The 21,629-nt window shown below is 43.3% G+C and overlaps 1 protein-coding gene across 4 annotated transcripts in view; it reads right to left on the bottom strand.

The window, feature by feature from the left end:
* The window catches only part of ASPH (aspartate beta-hydroxylase), a 222,155-nt gene that overhangs the window by 11,332 nt on the left and 189,194 nt on the right, over positions 1-21,629 (bottom strand). For all 4 annotated transcript variants that reach the window (XM_086695803.1, XM_086695807.1, XM_086695804.1 and 1 more), the window contains 3 exons: positions 9,419-9,554; positions 3,345-3,436; positions 2,822-2,955 (listed from right to left, as the gene is read on the bottom strand). In XM_086695803.1, the coding sequence (XP_086551929.1) occupies positions 2,822-2,955; positions 3,345-3,436; positions 9,419-9,554 (362 nt within the window). The remainder of the gene's footprint in view (positions 1-2,821; positions 2,956-3,344; positions 3,437-9,418; positions 9,555-21,629) is intronic.

The raw sequence follows: 21,629 nt of genomic DNA, 5'->3' as shown, positions 1-21,629 counted from the left end.
TCATACGTGTCTCTCTCCCTACTGGTTCATAAGTGGACTTTTGTTTAGTGATTTTTTCCCCCAGAGTATCTATAAGCAGGACAGACCAGAAAATTTAAAAAATAAACAGAAGGCAGGATGGAGGGAGGGAAGTAGATCCAGAGACAGGAATAACAAATGACAAACTTCTAACCACAGGCAGTACTCAGGAAACGGGCCTGGTGCTCTTCCCCGTCTTCACTGCCCACGGTTATTTGGTCTCGTTCCCCGGCATTCTCTCCATTTCCCTGGGTCCCCCATCACGTCCTCACCCTGTTTCCCTTTGGTGGAGAGCTTGCTTGTGTACACAGAGTCCCCAAAGGCTTGACAAGGTCCATTTCATCTTGGGAGAAACTTCGTTCTGTCCAGCTGTCTCTGATTCTCGTCCTGGTTCTTCCCACCTCTGCCCTTGGCCGCCCCACCTCCCTGGTGGTTCTCTTTCCTCCTTCGGTCTTCTAAATGTGGATGGGTTCATGGAGTCTCAAGTTTCCTCCAGAACCTGCTAAGTCTGCCTCTCCAACCTTTATGGCCAGACATGGCTTCTCTCCCGAGCTCCAGGCGTCTCTATCCAGCTGACTCCTGGATGTTTCCATTACTGTCTTCCAGTAGCAACTTAAGTAAAATATATATAAACACTGAACTCATTACCCATTTCCCTGAACTTGCCTCACACCTCCCAAGTTCTCAGTATTCGCTAAAGCATCAACAGTCTCCTACTGACCCAAATGGACACAGGCCGAGGCATCCTGGACTCTCCCTCCCTTACACCACACGCTTGAGTCAACGCGCATAAGATCTCCTGTACCTGCCCATTACTCTCCCTTTGCTTCCAGCATCCCGAGTCCAGCTCTTCTTGGGTGGGCCACCATGACAGGGTGCTAACTGTTCTTCCTGCCTTCCCGCATCCTCCCCGCCATGGCTTCCAGAGTAACTTCCTGACAAGAGTCTGATCCCACTATCAAATACTGATCAAAGCCTTCTATAATTGGGCTTCTATTCTGCTTTCATTTTCCAACCGTATTCTATATGCGCTGTTAAAATTTTTAGCCAAGAAGGCCGTTAGACGAGGGTGGCTTCCACGCCTTGGCAGCCTACGTAAGCAAACTGAAGTCTAAGCCAGAGTCAATGCACCTGAATCTGAGAAAGTGAAGCAGAAGAGCAACTGATCACAAACAGCCAACCGGGTTTTCCGAAGCAGGGCCAACTGCTTACGCGGTATCTAGTCAAGTACTTCCTTTGCTTGGCTTCAGCATCTTCTCTCTGGAAACCCTGCCCTCCGGCTCCTGCCCTGGGGCACTCCTACCCACCTTTGCTTTGACACTATGCAATGTGAATCGATGTATGCCCAAATGAACTCTCGAAAATTTTAATGTGCATCAGTTTACCTATACTGTTGTATACACTCGTGGTTGCTGACATCACTCCATATTCTCCCTATGTGCCCTCTCTCATTTTTGGCTTCTGTGCCTTCGCAGATCCTATTCTTTCAGCCTGAAATGCCTTCCCCCTCCCCCAGCTTTCAATGTCCAAACGCTTTCTGTCTTTAAGAGTCACCACTGTCAAGATTCTCCAAACCCCAGCAGCAAATGAGCTAGCTGCCCATTGTCCCATCTGTAGCACTTTTATCTGTACTGCTCTTATGACTCTGACATTTGAGCCTGTGCTATGTCCCTGATGAAGCACGTCTGGCAGAGGAAAGCCCTATCTGAACCTCCCACAGCACTCTGTGTCGCTATGCCACGTGCAGGACAGGCAGGTCTCTGCCAACGACCAAACGAACAACTCAAACTACCTCCCGAAGAGGAGGTACCTCCCCGCCCCATCGGACCTCTACTGAGGACCCTGAGAAATGACTAAGAAGATAGCAACCTGGTTTCTGCCCTCCAGGAGCTTCTAGCTCCCAGAGATTAGGCTAACATACGCCGACTGATAAAAAGCAATGGGAGATACAGAACAGGATTACTGAGAATCTATACTATACACGCACTCAGAAGTCAGAAGAGAGGCTCCTTTGTATGACACGACATTGGATCTTAGCAATAGGCTTATTTTGGATGAGTGTAAAAAAGGGCATTCTCGGTGGCCGGAGCAATAGGATTAGGACAGCAAAAGGCACGGGCAGAAGGGCCTAACATTCACCACATCCCACTCATGTTAGGACGTGGGCTCAGTGCCCTGTATGTGTTATTTCACTTGATCCTACAATAATCCCGCAGAGCAGACAGCATCATTGCCAATTTCGTAAGTGAGGAGGCTGAGGTTCGAAGGGATTAAGGAATGGGCCCAGGTTACACAGGATTAGGTGGCAGAGCTGGGGTTTGAAAAAGGCAGCCTGGGATTTGAAACACACAGCCTGTTTCTGTTGCCCCATGCTGCCTCCCCTAGAGCAACACACGTAAGTATCACTGGGCATTTTCTTCAGGAAGGGGGACCCTCTGCATCGATGAATAATTCAAGTTGTAGAGCAATAAACACAATGTGTAATCTGTATAGGGCTCAGCACAAGACGGTTGGTCCTGAGTGCAAGTCTGTCCATCTAGAAAGAGAAGCGAGAAGGCTCTTCACTGAGATGACAATGGTGTGGGGAGAAATGATTAGGGAGGGCGGCCCTAGACCCGAGGAGTCTCTCCAGACTCACGGAAAGCACAAGGAAGGGACACAGACTAGAGTGTGGATTAGTATCACCCACTCCAGCCTACTTCAGTTACAAAGGAAGAGAAATAACCCAACTGAACACAGACCGGTTGTAAGGAACACCCCTCTTCAGAGGTGATACGAGACGAAACGATGGCGGGAAACATACTTGCTCTCGTTGGCACATCGGATCTTGCAGCCTTCCTTGGGGATCACCAAGCCCAGGTGCATCCGGAGCCGGCAGTTGGTGGGGCCCGTGTGCGGCCACACGTGGGTTCCCGGGTGCATGACGGAATACTTGATCTGCGCAGAAAAAGTAACACACCGGTCATCCATGCATCGAGGGGTGGAGGAAATGCTACATTAAAGTGACCGCAGAAAATCACTTGGGAAAGTAATTACTTCTTCCAAGAAGGAATTACTTGGGAAGACTGAGAATGTATATTCTCGTCTAGTTTCTTTGTGAAGGAACTGAAGATAAGGACTCTCATTTTCCACGAAGCGATAAACACTGAACATCTTCCACCCTCAGCTCTGCCATCGACCACACGGAATGGCGTTTTGTTAAAGAGAGAAGAAAAAAAGAGGCCTCTGTTTGGCCCAAAGCAATAACTGGCGCTTTATAAACATTAGCATTCCTTTATTCCTAATAACTGTGTTCTTCGGGTCACCAAAGACACCCTAGGTACTACCTGTCCTCTTCGGCATCCCGTTGTCTCGGGGAATTTATCGAGTAGAGAACAGGTTTTAGGAGCTCCTTTACAGGCATTTTCATTTTTTCTTCCTAGAAGAAGAAATGGTACAACCATCGTTAGAAACAAATCACAGTAAAATTTTAGCTCATCCTGTTTTGCCCATGGGCAATCTGTATCGTCACCCTCACTGGGAATGAGGAGGCTGAGCAAACACAAGAAGACAAAGCATAAAGTGTCTTCCACCAGCAGACGAGCAGGGCAATGACCAGAAATCTCCACTCAGCGTTGGACGACTTGACTAAGGATGCCTAATGGACAAGGTGAGTGCCGAATCCTACTTTTCTCCCGGTGACAGGCAGAATAATGCCCCCCTCCCAAGGGTGTCCATGTTGCAAGCAGGAACCTATGAATATGTTATGTTACATGGCAAGGGGAATAAAAGTTGCAGAAGACATTGAGATTTCTAATCAGCCGACCTGAAAATAAAGAGATTGTCCTGGATAAAGTGGATGGGTGTCATGTCATCAAAGAGTCCTTCAATGTGGAAGAGGGAGGCAGAATAGTGTCTCAGTGATACAGAAGGAGAAAGACTTGACCGGCCACTGCTGGCTTTGAGGATGGACAGCAACCTCAAGTCAAGGAATGTGGGTAGACTCCAGGAGCTGGAGCCTCCAGAGGGAATATGGCCCTGAGGACACTCTGATTTTAGCCCAGGGAGACCACTGTAGACCTCCAGACCTGTGAAGATAATACATTTGTGTCATTTGAAAGCCACTAAATTTGTGGTAATTTGTTACAGCAGTCACAGGAGACTCCCTAAGGAAAAAACCAGCTTATGTTTCTAACCTAAAAATGCATTCCTAGGACTATAGCAAAGAGTTACCTGAACATTTTTCATGGGAATTCAATGTCATTTTCATTGTACAGATCATTCTTCATACGTTGATAAAGAAGAGGATGTAAATGAAGAGGGGAAGGCGTCTCTGAGAGATGATGTTTTTCTCTAAGTGACAGTGTCAGGAGCACAGATTTTGGGACATAGTCTTAAGCATCCTGAACTATATAAATTTCTTCACCATTGACAAAATAACTGTGTTTTAGAAAAGACGTGCTCAGAAATGTACATGGCATTATTTGCTCTCATGGAGAAAAATGATGGATTTTTTTTTTTTTTTTTACAGATAGAAATAACTGTAATTCCCTATTCAAGAGTCCTACAAGGGACTGCTACATCTAACTTTATTTAATTTTTAGTTGTGTCCCAGGATAATCATATACCAAGAATAAAATGAGTTACAAGGAATGCAACTTAAAGGTATTCTCCTTGGGGTGCCTGGGTGGCTCAGTTGGTTAAACATCTGACTCTTGATTTTTGCTCAGGTCATGATCTTACAGTTCTGTGAGTTCGAGCCCCACATTGGGCTCTGTGCTGACAGTGTGGAGCCTGACTGGGATTCTATCTCCCTCTCTCTGCCCCACCCCTGCTCTCTCTCTCTCAAAAATAAATAAATGAACTTAAGAAAAAAGTGTTTTCTTCAAATGGACCCCAATGTTCTAGAAAACAATTTCTATATGTACAGTAGCTTTTCCTAAGTAATCTTTTTGCCCCTTGAGTAAAGTATTATTTGTTATTTTTAGTGATTAATGGAGTTGAATGATAAATGGCAGTTTGACCAAACAGATTCCTGTATCATGTCATCATAAAGCATTTTTAAGCCTAGCTTCCCATGACTTCCCATATGCAGGATCTGGGGATGGCCTGGTAGAAAGCCCCGATTCTGGGTTCTGTGCTGTGCAGGCAGCAGTTAAGTGAAGTCTGGAGGCTTCAGGAACAGCCAGAAGTGGCTGGACTTTCCGTGGGCGCGGTAGTGAGGACTGAGCAGGTGCCCCTTAGAGAACAGGTGTGTTGGACCTTAATGAAGGGTAACCTAATGGATTGGGTTTCACTAGGACTGCCACTTGGTCAGGGCTAAATATGAGCATCTTTAGCCTTTGAAGACACATAAATCTTTTCTACTCTGTAAACACATTCTCCATGTAGTAGATGCTTGGCATTCGTGTATTTCCATCGGCAGCTTTAAGTATTCGCACATGATGGTGAGGATTTAGGAATGCAACCACAGTTCCATGGTGCTCACGGTGGGCCAGGAACCACCTGACATACTTAAAAGGACTCGTCTGATGCCTACAACTCCTGGCGAGGGAGGTGCCGTCAGAGCTGTGTTTTAGAGAAGAGGAACTGAGGCACAGAGAGGTGACCCAGCAGGAATTCAGCCAAACTGGACCCAGAGTCCATGTTCTTAACCATGACCCAAGTAATCATGACCTAAGACCGCCCCTCCCTTACTGTTATTATTATGTAACATACGGTTATTAGGTAATAAAAAGTAGTGCCACTCTCACTTAGTGGATAATTGTGTACCAGATCTTTCGAGAGCACTCACTGATTCTAGTAACAACCCCATACTTGAGGCACGGTTCTCATTGTCCTTTTTCGGATGAGGATCTGAGGCTCAGAGATTCAGGAACATGTTTGCATCGCACAACTAACGAATGGTGCAGCCAGGCCTCCAGTTTGGGGTTGCTGGTCTCCAAAACCTCTGCTTTCAGCATAATTTACAGCTTGGTCACATCATGGGTTAGAAAGCAGCTGTGAAAAGCAGCTCCCTCCGCTGAGGAGAAGACTGTCCAGCGGCGGGATTCAGTGTAGCCTTACTGCTGTCTGATTATTTCTCACCGAGTTTAAACTAACTCTGAAGAAGCGATGGACTTGGGAGAAGATGGCCCTAGAAGGAGTTTTATCAATGCAGATTTGGAAGAATCAGTTGCATATTTCATTTACATGTGAAAATACTTTATAAGAAATATTCACGGAGGTGGGATGTTTAAAGGTCTTGGGTTTTGTCTTTCTTAAGTTTCAAGGCTCTGCTGGGATAACAACAGGTTCGTCTTGCACGACGAATCTGACCAACTGTCAGCGGCTCCCTAGAACACCGTGTTGAGAAGGACTCCAAGGTTCAGCTTGAGCTTATCCAGAAAGGCTACTGAGACTGGTTAGCACTGTCTCCTATGGGCTCGGGAAGAAAAAGTGCACACATAGGGTGTATTTGCCAACCACATATTTTACTGTTCACTGCTGGTGATAATTGATAAGTACGAGCAAAAGAAACATTCCATGACATTCACTTAGCAATGTGAAAACACATTTTTAGGGAAAAAAAAAACCCATTATTTACATTTGTTGATTCTTTTCCTCCAAGTCCAAACAGTTGTCCCTTTAAATTTTTTTTTTAATATTTATTATATTTGAGAGACAGAGACAGAGAGCAAGCAAGGGAGGCGCAGAGAGGGAGGGAGACACAGAATCCGAAGCAGGCTCCAGGTTCTGAACTGTCAGCACAGAGCCCAACGCGGGGCTTGAACCCACGGACCGTGAGATCATGACCTGAGCCAAAGTCGGTCGTTCAACTGACTGAGCCACCCAGGTGCCCCAACAGTTGTCTCTTTAAAAAGGAATAAACAGGGGCGCCTGGGTGGCGCAGTCGGTTGAGTGTCCGACTTCAACCAGGTCACGATCTCGCGGTCCGTGAGTTCGAGCCCCGCGTCGGGCTCTGGGCTGATGGCTCAGAGCCTGGAGCCTGTTTCCGATTCTGTGTCTCCCTCTCTCTCTGCCCCTCCCCCGTTCATGCTCTGTCTCTGTCCCAAAAATAAATAAACGTTGAAAAAAAAAATTTTTAAAAAAGGAATAAATATTCTTCAGCCTTGATGATGTTACCTGGAGACCCACCACAAGACCCAGTACCATTTGGAGAAAAATGGAATTTCCAGCCATAGCTTTATGGCCTTTAACCATCTAGCAGCATCCTCTCCTGACTAGACTAGATGACCACTACGTCAACTAATTCAGATACTCAGCAGCCTCTTTGTGTGGACCTGAGCTCTCAGTGTGGCTGAGACCGCCCTGCTGCCTCTCTTCCTCATATCTCCCTCCACCGCGCCCCCCCCCCCCCCACCTCACCACAGGATTCTCTCTCCAGTTTCTGCACCACAGGGCCTGAGAGGGCACCTGGCTTCAAGGATTCCACCCTGCGTCTGTGCAAGCTATGGTACTAGTTGTCTTCGAAATTCTTTAAACTGTGAATGTGTTCGCAGAAACTGGCTCCTGGATTCCTCCCAGAATCCTGGAACCACAAACGAAAGGCCACAAAAAACCTTAACAAAACTTCCTAAAAGAGGAACCACGTGACTTCTATTCTCTTAGGACGCACACACACAAAAATACAATTAGAAATTAATTTCTGTGTAATTAACTGCAACTAATTGGAAAACACATACTTATGATATCCACCGCCCCGCCCCCTGCCCCCCCCCCCCCCATACACACACGGGTCAACTATTTGGAGTCAAAATGGAAATCAAGCTAGAAATGCAGTCACTCTCTGGAAATAATACAAGTGAAAAATATCACATATTACAGCTTAAGGAATACATTTTGTCACAATTACATTTTTTTTTAAATGCGGAAATTTGAGTCAAAATATTGCCTTCAACCAAATCTTGTCACCATTATTTTTTTCTTGCTTGCCTAAAACATTTATTTATCTATCTATCTATCTATCTATTTATTTATTATTTTTTAAGTAGGCTCCACACCCAACGTGGGGCTTGAACTCACAATCCTGAGACCAAGAGTTGCATGCTCCAGTGACTGAACGAGCCTGGCACCCCGCTTGATAACTTCTATCTGCCTATAATGCCCTGTCGATTTCAACTTTATCAAAGCACCTGTTTATAGCAGAGACTGTGGTTCTGGAAATTACTGCCAGGAGGCCTGGTGTACGGAAGCACTGTTCTAGGAGGGCATAAGGACGCTGGTGCAGAAGCGTATTAATGCCACCGAGGCATCAGATGAACTGGTGAATGCTTAAGGCCAACACAATTCATGCATTCTAGCGAGTTGCCAGCGGACGGGTTTAGCATGTTGTTCACATAGTGACCCTGTCACTCCCTTAAAAAAAAACCTTGTTGGCAAGAAAGCTGACAGTCTCTAACAATCATGTGATCTCTCTTGTGAGAGACTGTCTTTGAAAACGTTACTGAAGTAGCTCTTCTCTTCTGTGCAAACCATTCCGAGAGCACAAGGCAGGAAAATGTGCTTACTTGTCCTTCGACGTAAGCCTCACCGCCTGTCCTCTCGATTTATTTGGTGCAGTGGACTCTTCACCACGGATCTGTTTCTGGATGGCCGTTAACCCAGGTTGACTTGATTTCTCAAGAAGAGAATTGGAAAGAGCCTTACACATAAAATCCAATGCTCCTCATTTACAGGACAGATTGATATATTCACTCACTGAACACACACATATTGGAGTCTCGTGTATGTGCCCGAGCCCGGGTTCAGCCCAAGGAATGTTCGGAGGAATGTGAACCACTTCCTATTCTTGAGGAGCACAGACACTAGTCATTATCTCCTGTCACTCTGTCACACCTGTCACTCTGGACTGTTATCATCTCCGACCCATGGTGACTCCATCTTGGCACGCGACATCATCTCTGTGCTACAGAGCAAATGAGGCTCAGGGTAGGTCCTTTCTAAGATAGTAATTAGCGCATGGTAGACTTTCAGTTAAGCCTACACAACAGGGCTAGTCTTTGTAACATATCATTTTTTAAAAATGTTTATTGATGTTGGAGAGAGAGAGAGAGATAGTGAGCAGCAGAGGGGCAGAGAGAGAAGGTCTGGGACAGGGGATCTGAAGCAGCCTCTGTGCTGACAGCAGAGAGCCTGATGTGGGGGCTCGAACTCATGAACCATGAGATCATGAGCTGAACCGAAGTCAGAGGCTTAACATACGAAACCACTCAGGTGCCCCTGTAACATGTCATTTAATGGGAAAGACCAGATGAATCAAAATACTATTTATATATTTATCCAAATACACATGTGAACACACACACACACACACACACACACACACACACACACACACCAGTAAATGTTCACATGTAGTTTAAAGAAACAATGATGGGTTTAGCTAACGTATTTTTTCATCTAGAAGTCAGGAGCTCACCTTGCTGCCACAGCGTAAACTGACTCCAGTCGCCTTTCTCCCTCAGGTTTTCATCTTCAGGCAGGAAGAGGCCTTTGGCTTTGTCCATCACTGCAAGGCCTTCATCGCGGATTAACTTCCAGTTTCTTTCTAAGGACTAGAAGGAAGATTCTGGTGTTACTGGACCGAAAACATCCCTGGGAGTCATTATAATGACTCTCAGATTTTTGTTTGTTTATCTGATTCATACAGTAACGAAATTTGTGCTCTCAACTACTTGCTTATTTCAATTTCCTCTGGGACTTCCTGTCAAGGGCTTAAAAGAAGCCCTATCATTTTTGAGAACTGAATGCCTTTGCCGCATAAAAATTTCAATAACCCCTCAGACAACAGTCCCCTCCAAAACGTAAGTGTCTTGTTTTGTTTTTTTAAGATCGGAAGCGAACAAGACCATTGCTCTTGCCGATCCTGGCACATGTGACCCTGCATGTCACACCCCGGCGTCCAAAGTGGGTTGCAAATCACAGAGTTCATCTTCCAACAGAGGTCCTCGGGAAGATGCCATTCAACACAGTGAACGTTAATCACATTTTAAAGACATTGGAAACGTGTCCACTGGGACTTTTGATGAATTACAGAGTGAACAGCAAAACAAAGCAAATAAATGCCCTCGTGTTTAGAATTCAGCCAAACAAACCTATTTCTTTGACTTCTTATTTATAAGGGTGGTTAGCCCTGGTCAGAAAGTGGGCTTAGGACCAGCACAGCCTGGAGTGGCCAGACAGATGCTGGCAGACCGGCGGAAGGAGCATTCTGGAGCTCTCGCCTCCTAGTAATCCTCACTACCACACTGCGATGTTGACGAGGGCAGGACAGAGGGCAAAGTAGGCCAGAGTGAGCAGGTGGAGTGGCAAACGAGAACTACCCTCAGAAGAAAGAACGAAACCTGCTTTCCTACTGTACAATGAGACTAATCGTACAGCTAAACCAGGATTTTGAAATGTTAACAATGCCCAACATTTCTAGGTTAAAAGGAGGTGGATGGAATAGTTGAGTATATGGGTACATGGATAGAGAGGAACACAGTACCTGATTTCAACAAGGATCAGGGCTCCAGAGCATGGAACCAGAACTAGTAAGTTACAAACAAAGAGAAAAAAATTTTTTTTTAATTTTTTTAATGTTTATTTTTGAGACAGAGAGAGACAGAGCATGAATGGGGGAGGGTCAGAGAGTGGGAGACACAGACTCTGAAACAGGCTCCAGGCTCTGAGCTGTCAGCACAGAGCCCGACGCGGGGCTCGAACTCACAGACCGCAAGATCATGACCTAAGCCGAAGTCGGATGCCTAACCGACTGAGCCACCCAGGCGCCCCACAAAGAGAAAAATTTTGACACACAAAAAATGGAAATAACAATTAGCGCTCCCCGAAAAGGGATTAAGGTACCTTGTAAAACATGGTTCTCTATCTTTTGAATCAATCAAGCGAAACTGGTTGACCGATTCTTGGACAGAGCAAGGCATGAGATAATGTGTGAAGTGTTTACCAACCCGTGCTTTATGAATTCATGATTCAGTGTAGGAAGAAAGACAAGGAGTCAGGAAGGCTGCATAGGCAGAGCGCCCTGAGAGACGGGTGCCCTCAGAGATTTGTATGAAAACATGGCGTTAACTTCAGCCAAACACTTGTTATATCATGTGACATTAAGATATTCTAGGGCAAGACCCAGATTTTAAGATTACTGATTTTCTACTTTTTTCCCCCCTCCATTTCTTTGAGTCTACTGGCTTATTTCTTTTTTAAATGTCAGCTTTGTTGAGGTATGACTGACACATAAAATTGTAGGATACTTAAAAGCGTACATTGTGGTGATCTGATGTAAAAATACATTGTGAAAGGATTTCTTCCACCTGGTTAATCAACACATTCATCACCTCACAAATTTATCTTTTATTTTTTAACTTTTAAATTTTTTGCTGAGAACATTTAAGTTCTACTCTCTTAACACATTTTAATTAGACAATACAGTGTAATCAACTACAGTCACCATGTTAATTAGATCCTCAGACCTTATTCATCTTATGGATGAAAGTTGATACCCTTTACCAACGTCTCCCTATTTCCTTCACGCCCCCCCACCCCCCGCCCCACGCCACCCTAGCCCCTGGCAACCACTTTTCTACTCTCCTTGTCTAGGAGTTTGACTTTTTCTTTTTTAAAATTTAGGTCCCACATGTAAGTGATACCCTACATTATTTGTCTTTCTCTGTCTGGCTTATCTCACTTAGCATAATGCCCTCAAGGTCCATCCATGTTGTTGCAAATGGCAGGATTTCCTTCCTTCTTACGCTGAATAACATTCCAGTGTGTGTGTGCATGTGTGTTTATGTGTACATATATCAATCTTCTTTATCCATCCGTTGATGGACACTCTGGTTGTTTCTCTGTTTTGGTTATTGTGGATAATGGTGCAACGAACGTGAGAATGCAAAAATCTCTTCAATATCTCACTTTGGATATATACCCAGAAGTAGGATTGCCAGGTCATATGGTGGTTCTATTTTTAATTTTTTGAGGAACCTCCATATTGTTTTCCACGGTGGCTACACCAATTTACCCATTTTACGCTGCTATTTCTGCGAGACCCACCTATTGATTTGTGTCAAAATCCAAAGCTGTAGCTACCATCACACTGATTCACGCTGGTGCTGTTCATCAGTAATTCCAACGCTACTTCATCCCAAGTAGGTGATTCATAAATAGCAAGTCAAAGACAGAATTCCAATAAAAAGATACTCAAAAGCCCTCACTTTGGCATGATGGTCGTTTTCAAGAATCCCAAGATTATGGAAAAGAAAAAAAAATGCTCCCCATATATTCACATCTTCTTAAATGGACCAATCGCCAACACTCCTTGTGGCTATTGGAATTTGTTCAAGTCGATGGATAATTCGGTTAGACTCGTGTTAAACTAGCACGCATATGAGGGGAGAATGACCTTTCTAACACATGAAGTTACTTTTCAGATGAGGTTATGGGAGCCTTACACAGCAGGCTCTTCCCTTTTTCCCTCCTGGTATTTTAGAAGTTTCCTTCATTTCTTCTGAAAGCTGATGTTAGGGAAATCTTTGCAAACAGCTGATCTTTAGTTACTAAAATAGGGCCCTGAAGCCCTAAGGAGAATGTTAAAGGGAAAGCATCACTACACACAACTATCTTTTATTTATTTTTTACATTTGTACTAAATAAAATTTTTAAAATTTTACTTACAATCAGGCTGCCTTTTACCAAAGTAATGAGTGTACTTGTTTTTTTGTTTTTTTCAACTTTGGAAAGATATGGCACGGTCTCTTTTATCGGTGTCAGGGAGAAATTAGGGATGGGACATGGGAATTTTATTTTTAGGCATAAATTGAGGAACCACATTGTATAAAATTCACATGATTACAGGGGACTAAACACCAAACCTAATTACGCAGTGTGTGTGTGTGTGTGTGTGTGTGTGTGTGTGTGTGTGTGTGTATGACAAAGAGAGAGAGAGAGAGAGAAAGGATATGAATTTCTCTATAGCAATACCACTCAGATGTCCAACAGGAACTTGAAGGCTCACACAGACCAGGCCATGCCTACCTTTTTAAAGGACTCATCTAAAATATTACTCCTTTGACCCTAAATACACCCATTTCATAAAACCGAGGAAAGACACTGACAGGGTTGATACTTGCGTTGGTTGCCGAGAAGATAACAGCTTGTAATTCACGTTCCTTCTTGTGGCAACAGAGACTAGAGAGCACAGAGATCGGAGTGTTGTTACAACGCTACGTGGCTTCATAAACCCATCACGGGCACGTGACTTTTGCTAAACCTCGCTTACATTTGGCAGTCAAGTCATCTCGACGTGGCGTCCCCAGCTTCGAGCCTCACTAATCCCACGTCATACTACAGTTCTCCTGTTTCTCCTGAATCCAACCACCACCCCCAAGCAGTTCAGGGCATGGTCCTCAAGTCCCAGATGTTCTGCTCATTCACCTGGATGGTATGCTTTTCTCTTCAACATCAAATTAGGTTAGGTCCATTTTTATTTTTATTTATTTTTAAAATTTTATGAAAACATTTTGCTTTAATGTTTATTTATTTTTGAGAGAGAGATAGAGCGTGAGCAGGGGAGAGGCAGGGGGAGGGAGACACAATCTGCAGCAGGCTCCAGGCTCTGAGCTGTCAGCACAGACCGAGAGATCATAACCTGAGCTGAAGTTGGATGCTTAACCGACTGAGCCACCCAGGTGCCTCAGATGAATTTTTAAAGTCTTCTCCCAAAACAGATTTCTTGTATAATGTCTTTAAAGAAGCAAACTAAAGCCAAACTGATTCTTCTAGTTAAGTAGTTAAATATCTCTCCATATTTTTATTCTTAAAAACACACATTTGGGGGGCACCTGGGTGGCTCAGTCAGTTAAATGTCTGAGTTTGGCTCAGGTCATGATCTCATGGTTCGTGGGTTTGAGTTCCACGTGGAGCTCTTTGTTGTCAGCATAGAGTCTGCTTCAGATCCTCTGTCCCCCCCTCTCTCTCTGCTCTTCCCCTACTTGCACTCCCTGTCTCTTAAAAATAAATAAACATTAAAAAAAATTAAAAGAATAAAATTAAACATTTTTAAAAGTCAAATAGTACTACGGGTCTTACAATAAAAGCAACAGTGTCTCACTCAATTCTTCCCCCATCCTGAGTCCAACCCCAGTTAATTCCTTTGAACGCTTCTATTAGGAAAAGTAACAAGTTAACAATCCGATGTCTTCTTTTCCCTCTTCTCCATCCTGCAATACAGTTAATTTCACGAGTCTTTCGTACATCTGCGTAATTCACCTTAAGGTTTTATACTGTTATCACAATGAGGGATCATTCACCCCTGAGTAGCACTGTAGTGACTACACTTCATTCCACATTTTTCCCCCTTTCCTTTGGCTTCATTCTGTAATGCGCTTAGAGAATTCCATAGCACTAAAAGGGTGATAGAAAATCTCTTGATACCATTCTACCCTTTACCAAACACATCATATAAGCCACTCCTTTCTTCTTCTCTTTTTCTGAGGACAACGGTGCAGTAGCCATCGGCCTTGCTTTGATCTGGACTGGCTGTTGTCTGGGCCTGCAGGGCAAGCATCAGCAGGGAACTTCGTCTGGCTCCTGCCAGGTACTGGCCTTCCTAATTATTGCATTCTAGCTGTTCCCAAGAACGCAGGGTACGGCGCAGGTAAAACTAAACTTCTGAAAACATCTGAAGCTATATTTACATCTGATTGAAGGCGGGGCAATGTACCGAATTCTAGGCAGTAAATACTTTCTCCTGAGAATTCTGAAAGCAATGCTACATTATATTATAATTTAGTGTTGCTGTTGGGAAATCTGAACTTTTAGGTGCCTTTTTTTGGGTCCCTTTTTTTGGGGGGGTCCCTCAGAAAACTTTAAAGGAAGTCAGTACAGAATAGTAGGTATGGAGCTAGACTGCCTGCTTTGGAAATCTGACTCTCCCACTTACCAGCCATGTGATATTGAGCAATTTACTTGTCCACCGTGCCTTGAGAGTGAAATATTCCTACCTCCCTCAACAGTCTCTAAATTAAATGTGCTGAAAGTATCATTGCCTAAGTACAGCAATGATAATGAGGATTTTAAAATCTTCTCTTTGTTTCCAGCTTCTGGAAATTTCCTGGAACTATGCCTTAGTGTAAGTGCTGGTCATTTACCTGTCCCTTCAATATGGAAACTCACATTTTTCACTTGTATTTCTTTAATAATTTCTTCTCCATTCCTTCCCTATTCTTTCTGGAACTTCTTTGGTTTGTTAAATTGAGCTTCTAGTTTTCCTAACTTCCCTATTTTCCTTTTTTTAAAAAAAAAGTTTTTTTAATGTTTGTTTATTTTTGAGACAGAGAGACAGAGCACCAGCTGGGGAGGGGCAGGGAGAGAGGGAGAATCTGAAGCAGGCTCCAGGCTCTGAGCTGTCAGCACAGAGCGCGACGCGGGGCTTGAACTCACACGCCGAGAGATCATAACCTGAGCTGAAGTTGGACGCTTAACTGACTGAGCCACGCAGCCGCCCCTAACTTCCCTATTTTCAATTTGTTTTTTGTTTTCCCAACTGGGAGATTTTCTTGACTTAGCTTCCAGTACTGTTATGAAATCCCTACTTTTGCAAATCATATTCCGTACATTTCTGAGACAGCACTATTTGGGTCTTGTTTCCTTTCCACAGTATCCTACCTATTCTTTTTTCCAGTCCCTCACAGCTCTGAGGGTCTTACAGATATTATTTGTGTTGGCATCTGCTTCCTGCATTTTCCGTTTCCCCTGAGCTACAGCACTCCTTCTGTTTGTTCTTTATCTTCTTTCACACTAGGTGTCCTGCAGGAACTGAGACAATGATCGGGAGGTGTGAAAGGGGAGGGTCTAGGGTTGGCAGGCCTCAGGCTGGGTGGGTGGCTGGGGGCACCATCAAGCCAGTTTTTTTCACTGAGCATCTGAAACAAAGGCAGAGAGAGGCCTGTTCTTGGAGGCCATGCAATTGCTGTAGTAGCAGCTACCTTCGATTCCTTCTCTTCGGAAGCCCCTCTGCCATCACTTGGGTTTGAGCTTTCTTGGGCTCGCCAAGTCAGATACTTCTCTCTTACATTTTCAGAAGACAAACAAAAAAACATGCTGACACTGTTCACCTGTTATTGTCTCTCTCCTGCTTTTTTTTTTAAAGTCATTTTTAAAAAATTATTTTATTATCATTTGAGAGATTTCATGTGGGCAGTATTAAATGTATCGCTCAGTTCTGCGTAATCTTTCTTCACTCATATATTCCACAGATCTCTAAATGTGGATTGCTATTTATTTACCTTCTTTTCTCATAGGCTAGAAGGGACTTGTGATACATAATCTGACCTTCCAGTAAAACTCAGAAACAAAATCTTATTAGCCTGCAAAACCCTTTATTAGTCCCCGGAATGCCTCTTCAAAACCTCACCAAACTCAAAGTGATGACGTTTCACAGGACAGAGACAGGCAGTAGAGAGAAGAAAAAAAAATTCTTGACATCATATTTCACATTTTAAATCCAACTCTGCTACTCCACATATTGATTGCCACCCTAATTTCTTTTCACCTCTTGGGTAGTGAACGTCCAATTCCACGATGTGGTCAGATGATGACAGAATCGATTATGATGCTTGAAGTCTGACATAAGATCACTTTAATTTCGTCTTAATCAAGCAGCATTCACCTAACTGAGCTTTAAATATTTTTTTCTATGTAGGAAAATAGAACTGCTCAGAGAAATGTTTTTGCTAAGGCAGTAAGTAAACACTGCAGATTGCTAAGTAAGGAGACTTTCTTCACTAATGGTATTAGCTTGCGTAGGCTGCCATAGCATATAAATACCGCAGACCGGGTGAGTTAAACAATAGAAAGCTATTGTGTCACAGCTCTGGAGGCTGGAAGTCCAGGGTCAAGGTGTCGCAGGGTTGGTGTCTTTTGCACTCTCTCTCCCTGGCTTGTAGAAGGCCATCTTCTAGCTGTGTCCTTACCTGGTTTTTCATCTATGGGTGCCCACATCCCTCTACATGTCCAAATTTCCCATTCTCGTAAGGACGCTAGGCATACTGGATTACAGCCCACCCCAATGGCTTCATTTTAACTTAACTACCTCTTTAATGACCCTGTCTCTAAATACAGTCCCATTCTGAGATACTGGGGATCAGGGCTTGAATTTGGGGGAACACCGTCAACACAGAACGCGAATGTACATCCAAGTTAGAACTAGTTCCAACTAAGAGAGCAAATAACAGATGGAAGGGGATGAGGAATAAACTCACATCAACATGGAAAACTACATTTATAGGAACGAAATAAAACATGTCATGAAAAAGGCAGGAAAAGCAATGCTTTCAACATGTGGACAAGACAACACAAGAACTCTTAGAGCTCAGAGTAACATAAAAAAGATTAGGTAGGTAACTGTATGATTAGCTGTTAGGAAAAAGGGAAGTGGCAAACGCAGAGAGAGGCAACCGAGAAGTCCCAGAGATATGTACGTACCTTGTAAGGTTCTGACTCTAAATTCAGAGATGGCATGTGCCCAATGACTGTGCCAGGCAGAGTTTGTGCATTGTTAACAACAGGACCTTAGAACAATATGTACCAAATGTTATCTAATTGGCTATGAACATGTTATAGTTAATCATGTGGGGAACTGCATATCTAATTTTTGGGGAGATAAAATTCAGCTTGAGTCTTAGCCCAAACATGTCTATACGTTACACCATGATCATGAAACAACAGGTAGCATATCCTAGATAAGACATGAGTAGTGGACTTTGCCTTAGAGAGAACAGCCCAGGGTGGAGGGCATCTCTCTGAGCACTGAGCTGAAGTTACGCAATCGCAGAAAATGGCACAGTGAGTATAATGTTCTCACAGCAAACTGCCTTTACGAGAATTTTAAGAAAATCTCTGGGGAAATTAGTAGCGTTTAAAAAAGCAATCTCTTGCTGGAACAAATGCATTTTAATGATTTCCTATTTTTCAAGTTTGAACAGAAAGATAACAGGAAGTGTCTGACATTTCTTATTGCGGCAACAAATGAGGACCAACTGAATGAGAAAAGCAAAGGCTATTTATTCACAGCATGCCATAGCAAGGGAGTCGGCCACCATCACTTGTTGTGGAAGAGAAGCAGGAAAGCTTAAAGGTAAAAAAAAAAAAAAAAGGAAAGGTTCCGGGGTACCCTGAGTGTAGGCTGCTGGAAGGTAACTAGAAGTGGGCATCCGATGTGATTGGTTAGGAGGGCATTTCTGGTTTTCTTGGGTTGGTTCTAAGTTGGAGGCAGGGATAAACATTAAGGCGGCTGTCAGTTATTAATCAAGTCCTGGCCACTTGGGGCCAATTGTTACAGAAGTTATTCTTTAGATTCCTGGATTGTCACTAGAGATTGTTACCTGGCTACTCTGGCTTCCTGCAAGTCTGATTTACAGCAGGCTGGCTTCCTGGGTTATTTATTACAGAAAAGGGAGTGGTTTCCTAGGCAGTTTGCTGCAGGTTGTGGGTCAAGGTTCTAGATTTACGTATGGTCTGGATGCCGTCTGTACATTCAGTCGCTCATTATCCTTACTGAAGAAAATCGGCAAGATGAGGCACCCAGCACGGGGCAAGAGAAGAGTCTTGGAGAATGGGATTTGGCTCTTTCTAGAAAGTGGCTGAGAAAGGGTGTCCACTACTGGGATAAAGGAGAAAAGACAGTCCAGGTTACCAGGGGAAACATTCAGCCTGAGGGCTTCAGGGAGCAAATGAGATGCATATTCCTCATATCATAGGCCAGACTGGCAGGCACTAGGCCAACATTTTTAGAGGAAATTAAAAGGGGACACAGGGACCATCTCCCTTTCCTGTTCCGTCTACAGGGAACAGTGCACTGAGCTATGTCCTAGACAAGCAAAACCCCCCAAGTCCCTAATATCAAGAGACTAAGAGTGTGACAGGAAAATATCGAGGGGCTAGGATTCTGATGGGGAGGCTTTCTGTGCATATATACAATAAATCACTTATCTAACAGATAAACAGATATCTATAATATGTATGTACATACGTATATGTAAGACATTGACCTGTGTGGATGTGTACTAAGACACAGATCATGACCAACAGGATTCAAAATTTTGGCACAGCAAATAGAGTGCCATCCTACAGATACAGTTCACAATTTTTCTGAAATATTAAACACTGCACTGTGAATTCCCAAAGAGAGTCACAGATAAAGACCATTTTCAGACATTTTTTTTCACTGACAAATACTGAAAACATGCTGATTCCATCTGGAGAAGGAAAACAACCTTTCGGTTTGAAATAATTGAGAGAATGTAAAATATTTTATTCTTTCACTGTGTTGCCAAAATCGTCATCATACGCCAGTCTAGAAGTTCAGCAGAGTGCTGACTCTTGTTAAGGGCTCCTGTGCAAACACACACAGGCACACCCAGCATGGAGGGTTTTCACTGGACTGTGTTTTGTTTTGTTTCATTTTTTTTTAACGTTTATTTATTATTGAGAGACAGAGAGAGACAGAGCGTGAGCAGGGGAGAGGGAGACACAGAATCCGAAGCAGGCTCCAGGCTCTGAGCTGTCAGCACAGAGCCCAACGTGGGGCCCGAACTCATGGACCACGAGATCATGACCTGAGCCAAAGTTGGACACTTAACTGACGGAGCCACCCAGGCACCCCATGTTTTCATTTTTGAGCCTCATTAAAACCTTGCAGAAGAGAAACTGATGTAATTATTTTGAATTTAGAGATTAAGAAACTGAGGCTCAGAGAGTGAAATGACCCTCCCGAGGGGTCAGAGCTGAGAAGAAAACTAACGTTTTCAACTGCGGAGCCCCCTTTAGAAGGTTCCCTTTGAGTCATACCCCCTTCTAACTCTCCAAGTTCTCTGGACCCTACTGACATTGGGTTGTCATTTTTTTGTGTGTGTGAAACCATCACTGGAATCCCCAAAGTTTAAAGTTTGATTTAGAAAAATAGGATTAAACTATTATGTTAATCTTAAGGAACTGCTTTGAGCACTTCTTTATAGGACGATACCTACTTTCATATAAAATTGCTTATCTTCTTAATTTACAGCTTAATGCCACTGTAAATCTGACACTCTTTCTTCTTTCTTAATCCATTTCATTTCAAAAGCAGTTCAGTGGAAACATTCAGATATTTAATTGCACAGACAGAAATGTTGAATAGACAGAAATGCTGAACCACTAACATATTACTGTATAAGTCTTATTTTTGTCAGGTTGACGTGATTCTTACACAATGGGTTTCTTAATTAAAAGCCACAGTCTGAAGGAAGACGACACGGAGAGTAGCGTTTTAATCAATCATTCTTATGCACTGTGTCATGCCATCAGAAAAATATTACTGGGCACTCCTCCAACTAATATAACTACAATATGAGGAAGGGGAAACTTGTCTGTGATGCTATTTGCTTCAGAGCAGGTGCTCTGAATAACTCAGAAAAAGGATGCAAAACTTTTCCTTTGGCCCGTGATGAATGCAAAGAGGTGTCAGGAAACACAAATACAAAAGGTGTATTTTAAACTGTAGTTTTCAGTTGCTGTTCGCTGCTGTTGAGTTTTCAATGTTAGGACAGTGATTTCTATATTAGGAATGGAGAAATGTACATCAAAAAGCTAATCTCAAAAGGGAAGAGGAAAACTCTGACGGTATGGTGGCTTTTCTCTGGCCAGAAGAGATATTTTTTTCTATTTATAACCTAGAAAAGACTTTAATCCATTTGTTTCAATTGCTATGTGAAATACCCCTAAAGCATTTATAGCTTTGATATTTGCGATATGAGCAGCAACCTACATGCTTTTAATGAAAATACACCTAAAAGAGAAAACTCCATTGGGATATTTTTTCTCTAATTTTTTTTTTCAATCAGTTGCCATAGCCTCTTACCACCCCCAGTGCACCGAGTTGCCAAACTGCAAACTACAGAAGGAGGGGAAACAATGAACATTCAACAAAAGGAAAAAACACAGATAATGCATTGTCCCATGCCTTCAAGAAAACTGTACAGTGAGAATAATTTAAATGGAAATGTGCTATCCATGATAGTTAATTGTCATATAAGGGCCAAAAGGATCCTAAAAAGATTTTGGCCAAAAATGGGGTGTGTGAGTGGCTCAGTCGGTTAATTAAGCCTCTGCCTTTGGCTCAGGTCATGATCTCAGTTTGTGAGTTCGAGCCCCGCGTCGGGCACTGTGCTGACAGCCCAAAGCCTGGAGCCTGCTTCAGATCCTGTCTCCATCTCTCTCTCCCCCTCCCCTGCCCACGCTCTGTCTCTCTCTCTCTCTGAAAAATAAACGTTAAAAAATTTTTTTTTCTAATGTCAGCTACCTGATCTAGAAAGTTTCCACTTTAAGATGTTAATACCCAATCATGGATTGGGCATCTTTGCATGTTATGTAATTTGTACGTTATGAAACTAGACATTTTAGATAATGTGGCAACTCTAGAAATCCAAAATATATATAACTTGAAAGTGGAAGGAATATTGATGTGCAAGTGTTTGTCAACTAAATGGTCACTCGCCCTGGATTTCCTTACACAGCAGGCTCTCTCTTGTCACAGTCATTATTGGCAGATGGTCACCTTGAAATTACTTTCTTATTTGAAAGTCATAACCAGACACAAT

The sequence above is a fragment of the Puma concolor genome, chromosome F2, assembly GCF_028749965.1.
Source record: "Puma concolor isolate L17-30 chromosome F2, mPumCon1.1.hap2, whole genome shotgun sequence".
NCBI classification, from domain to species: Eukaryota; Metazoa; Chordata; class Mammalia; order Carnivora; family Felidae; genus Puma; species Puma concolor.
This window is presented reverse-complemented; position numbering and strand designations above follow the sequence as displayed.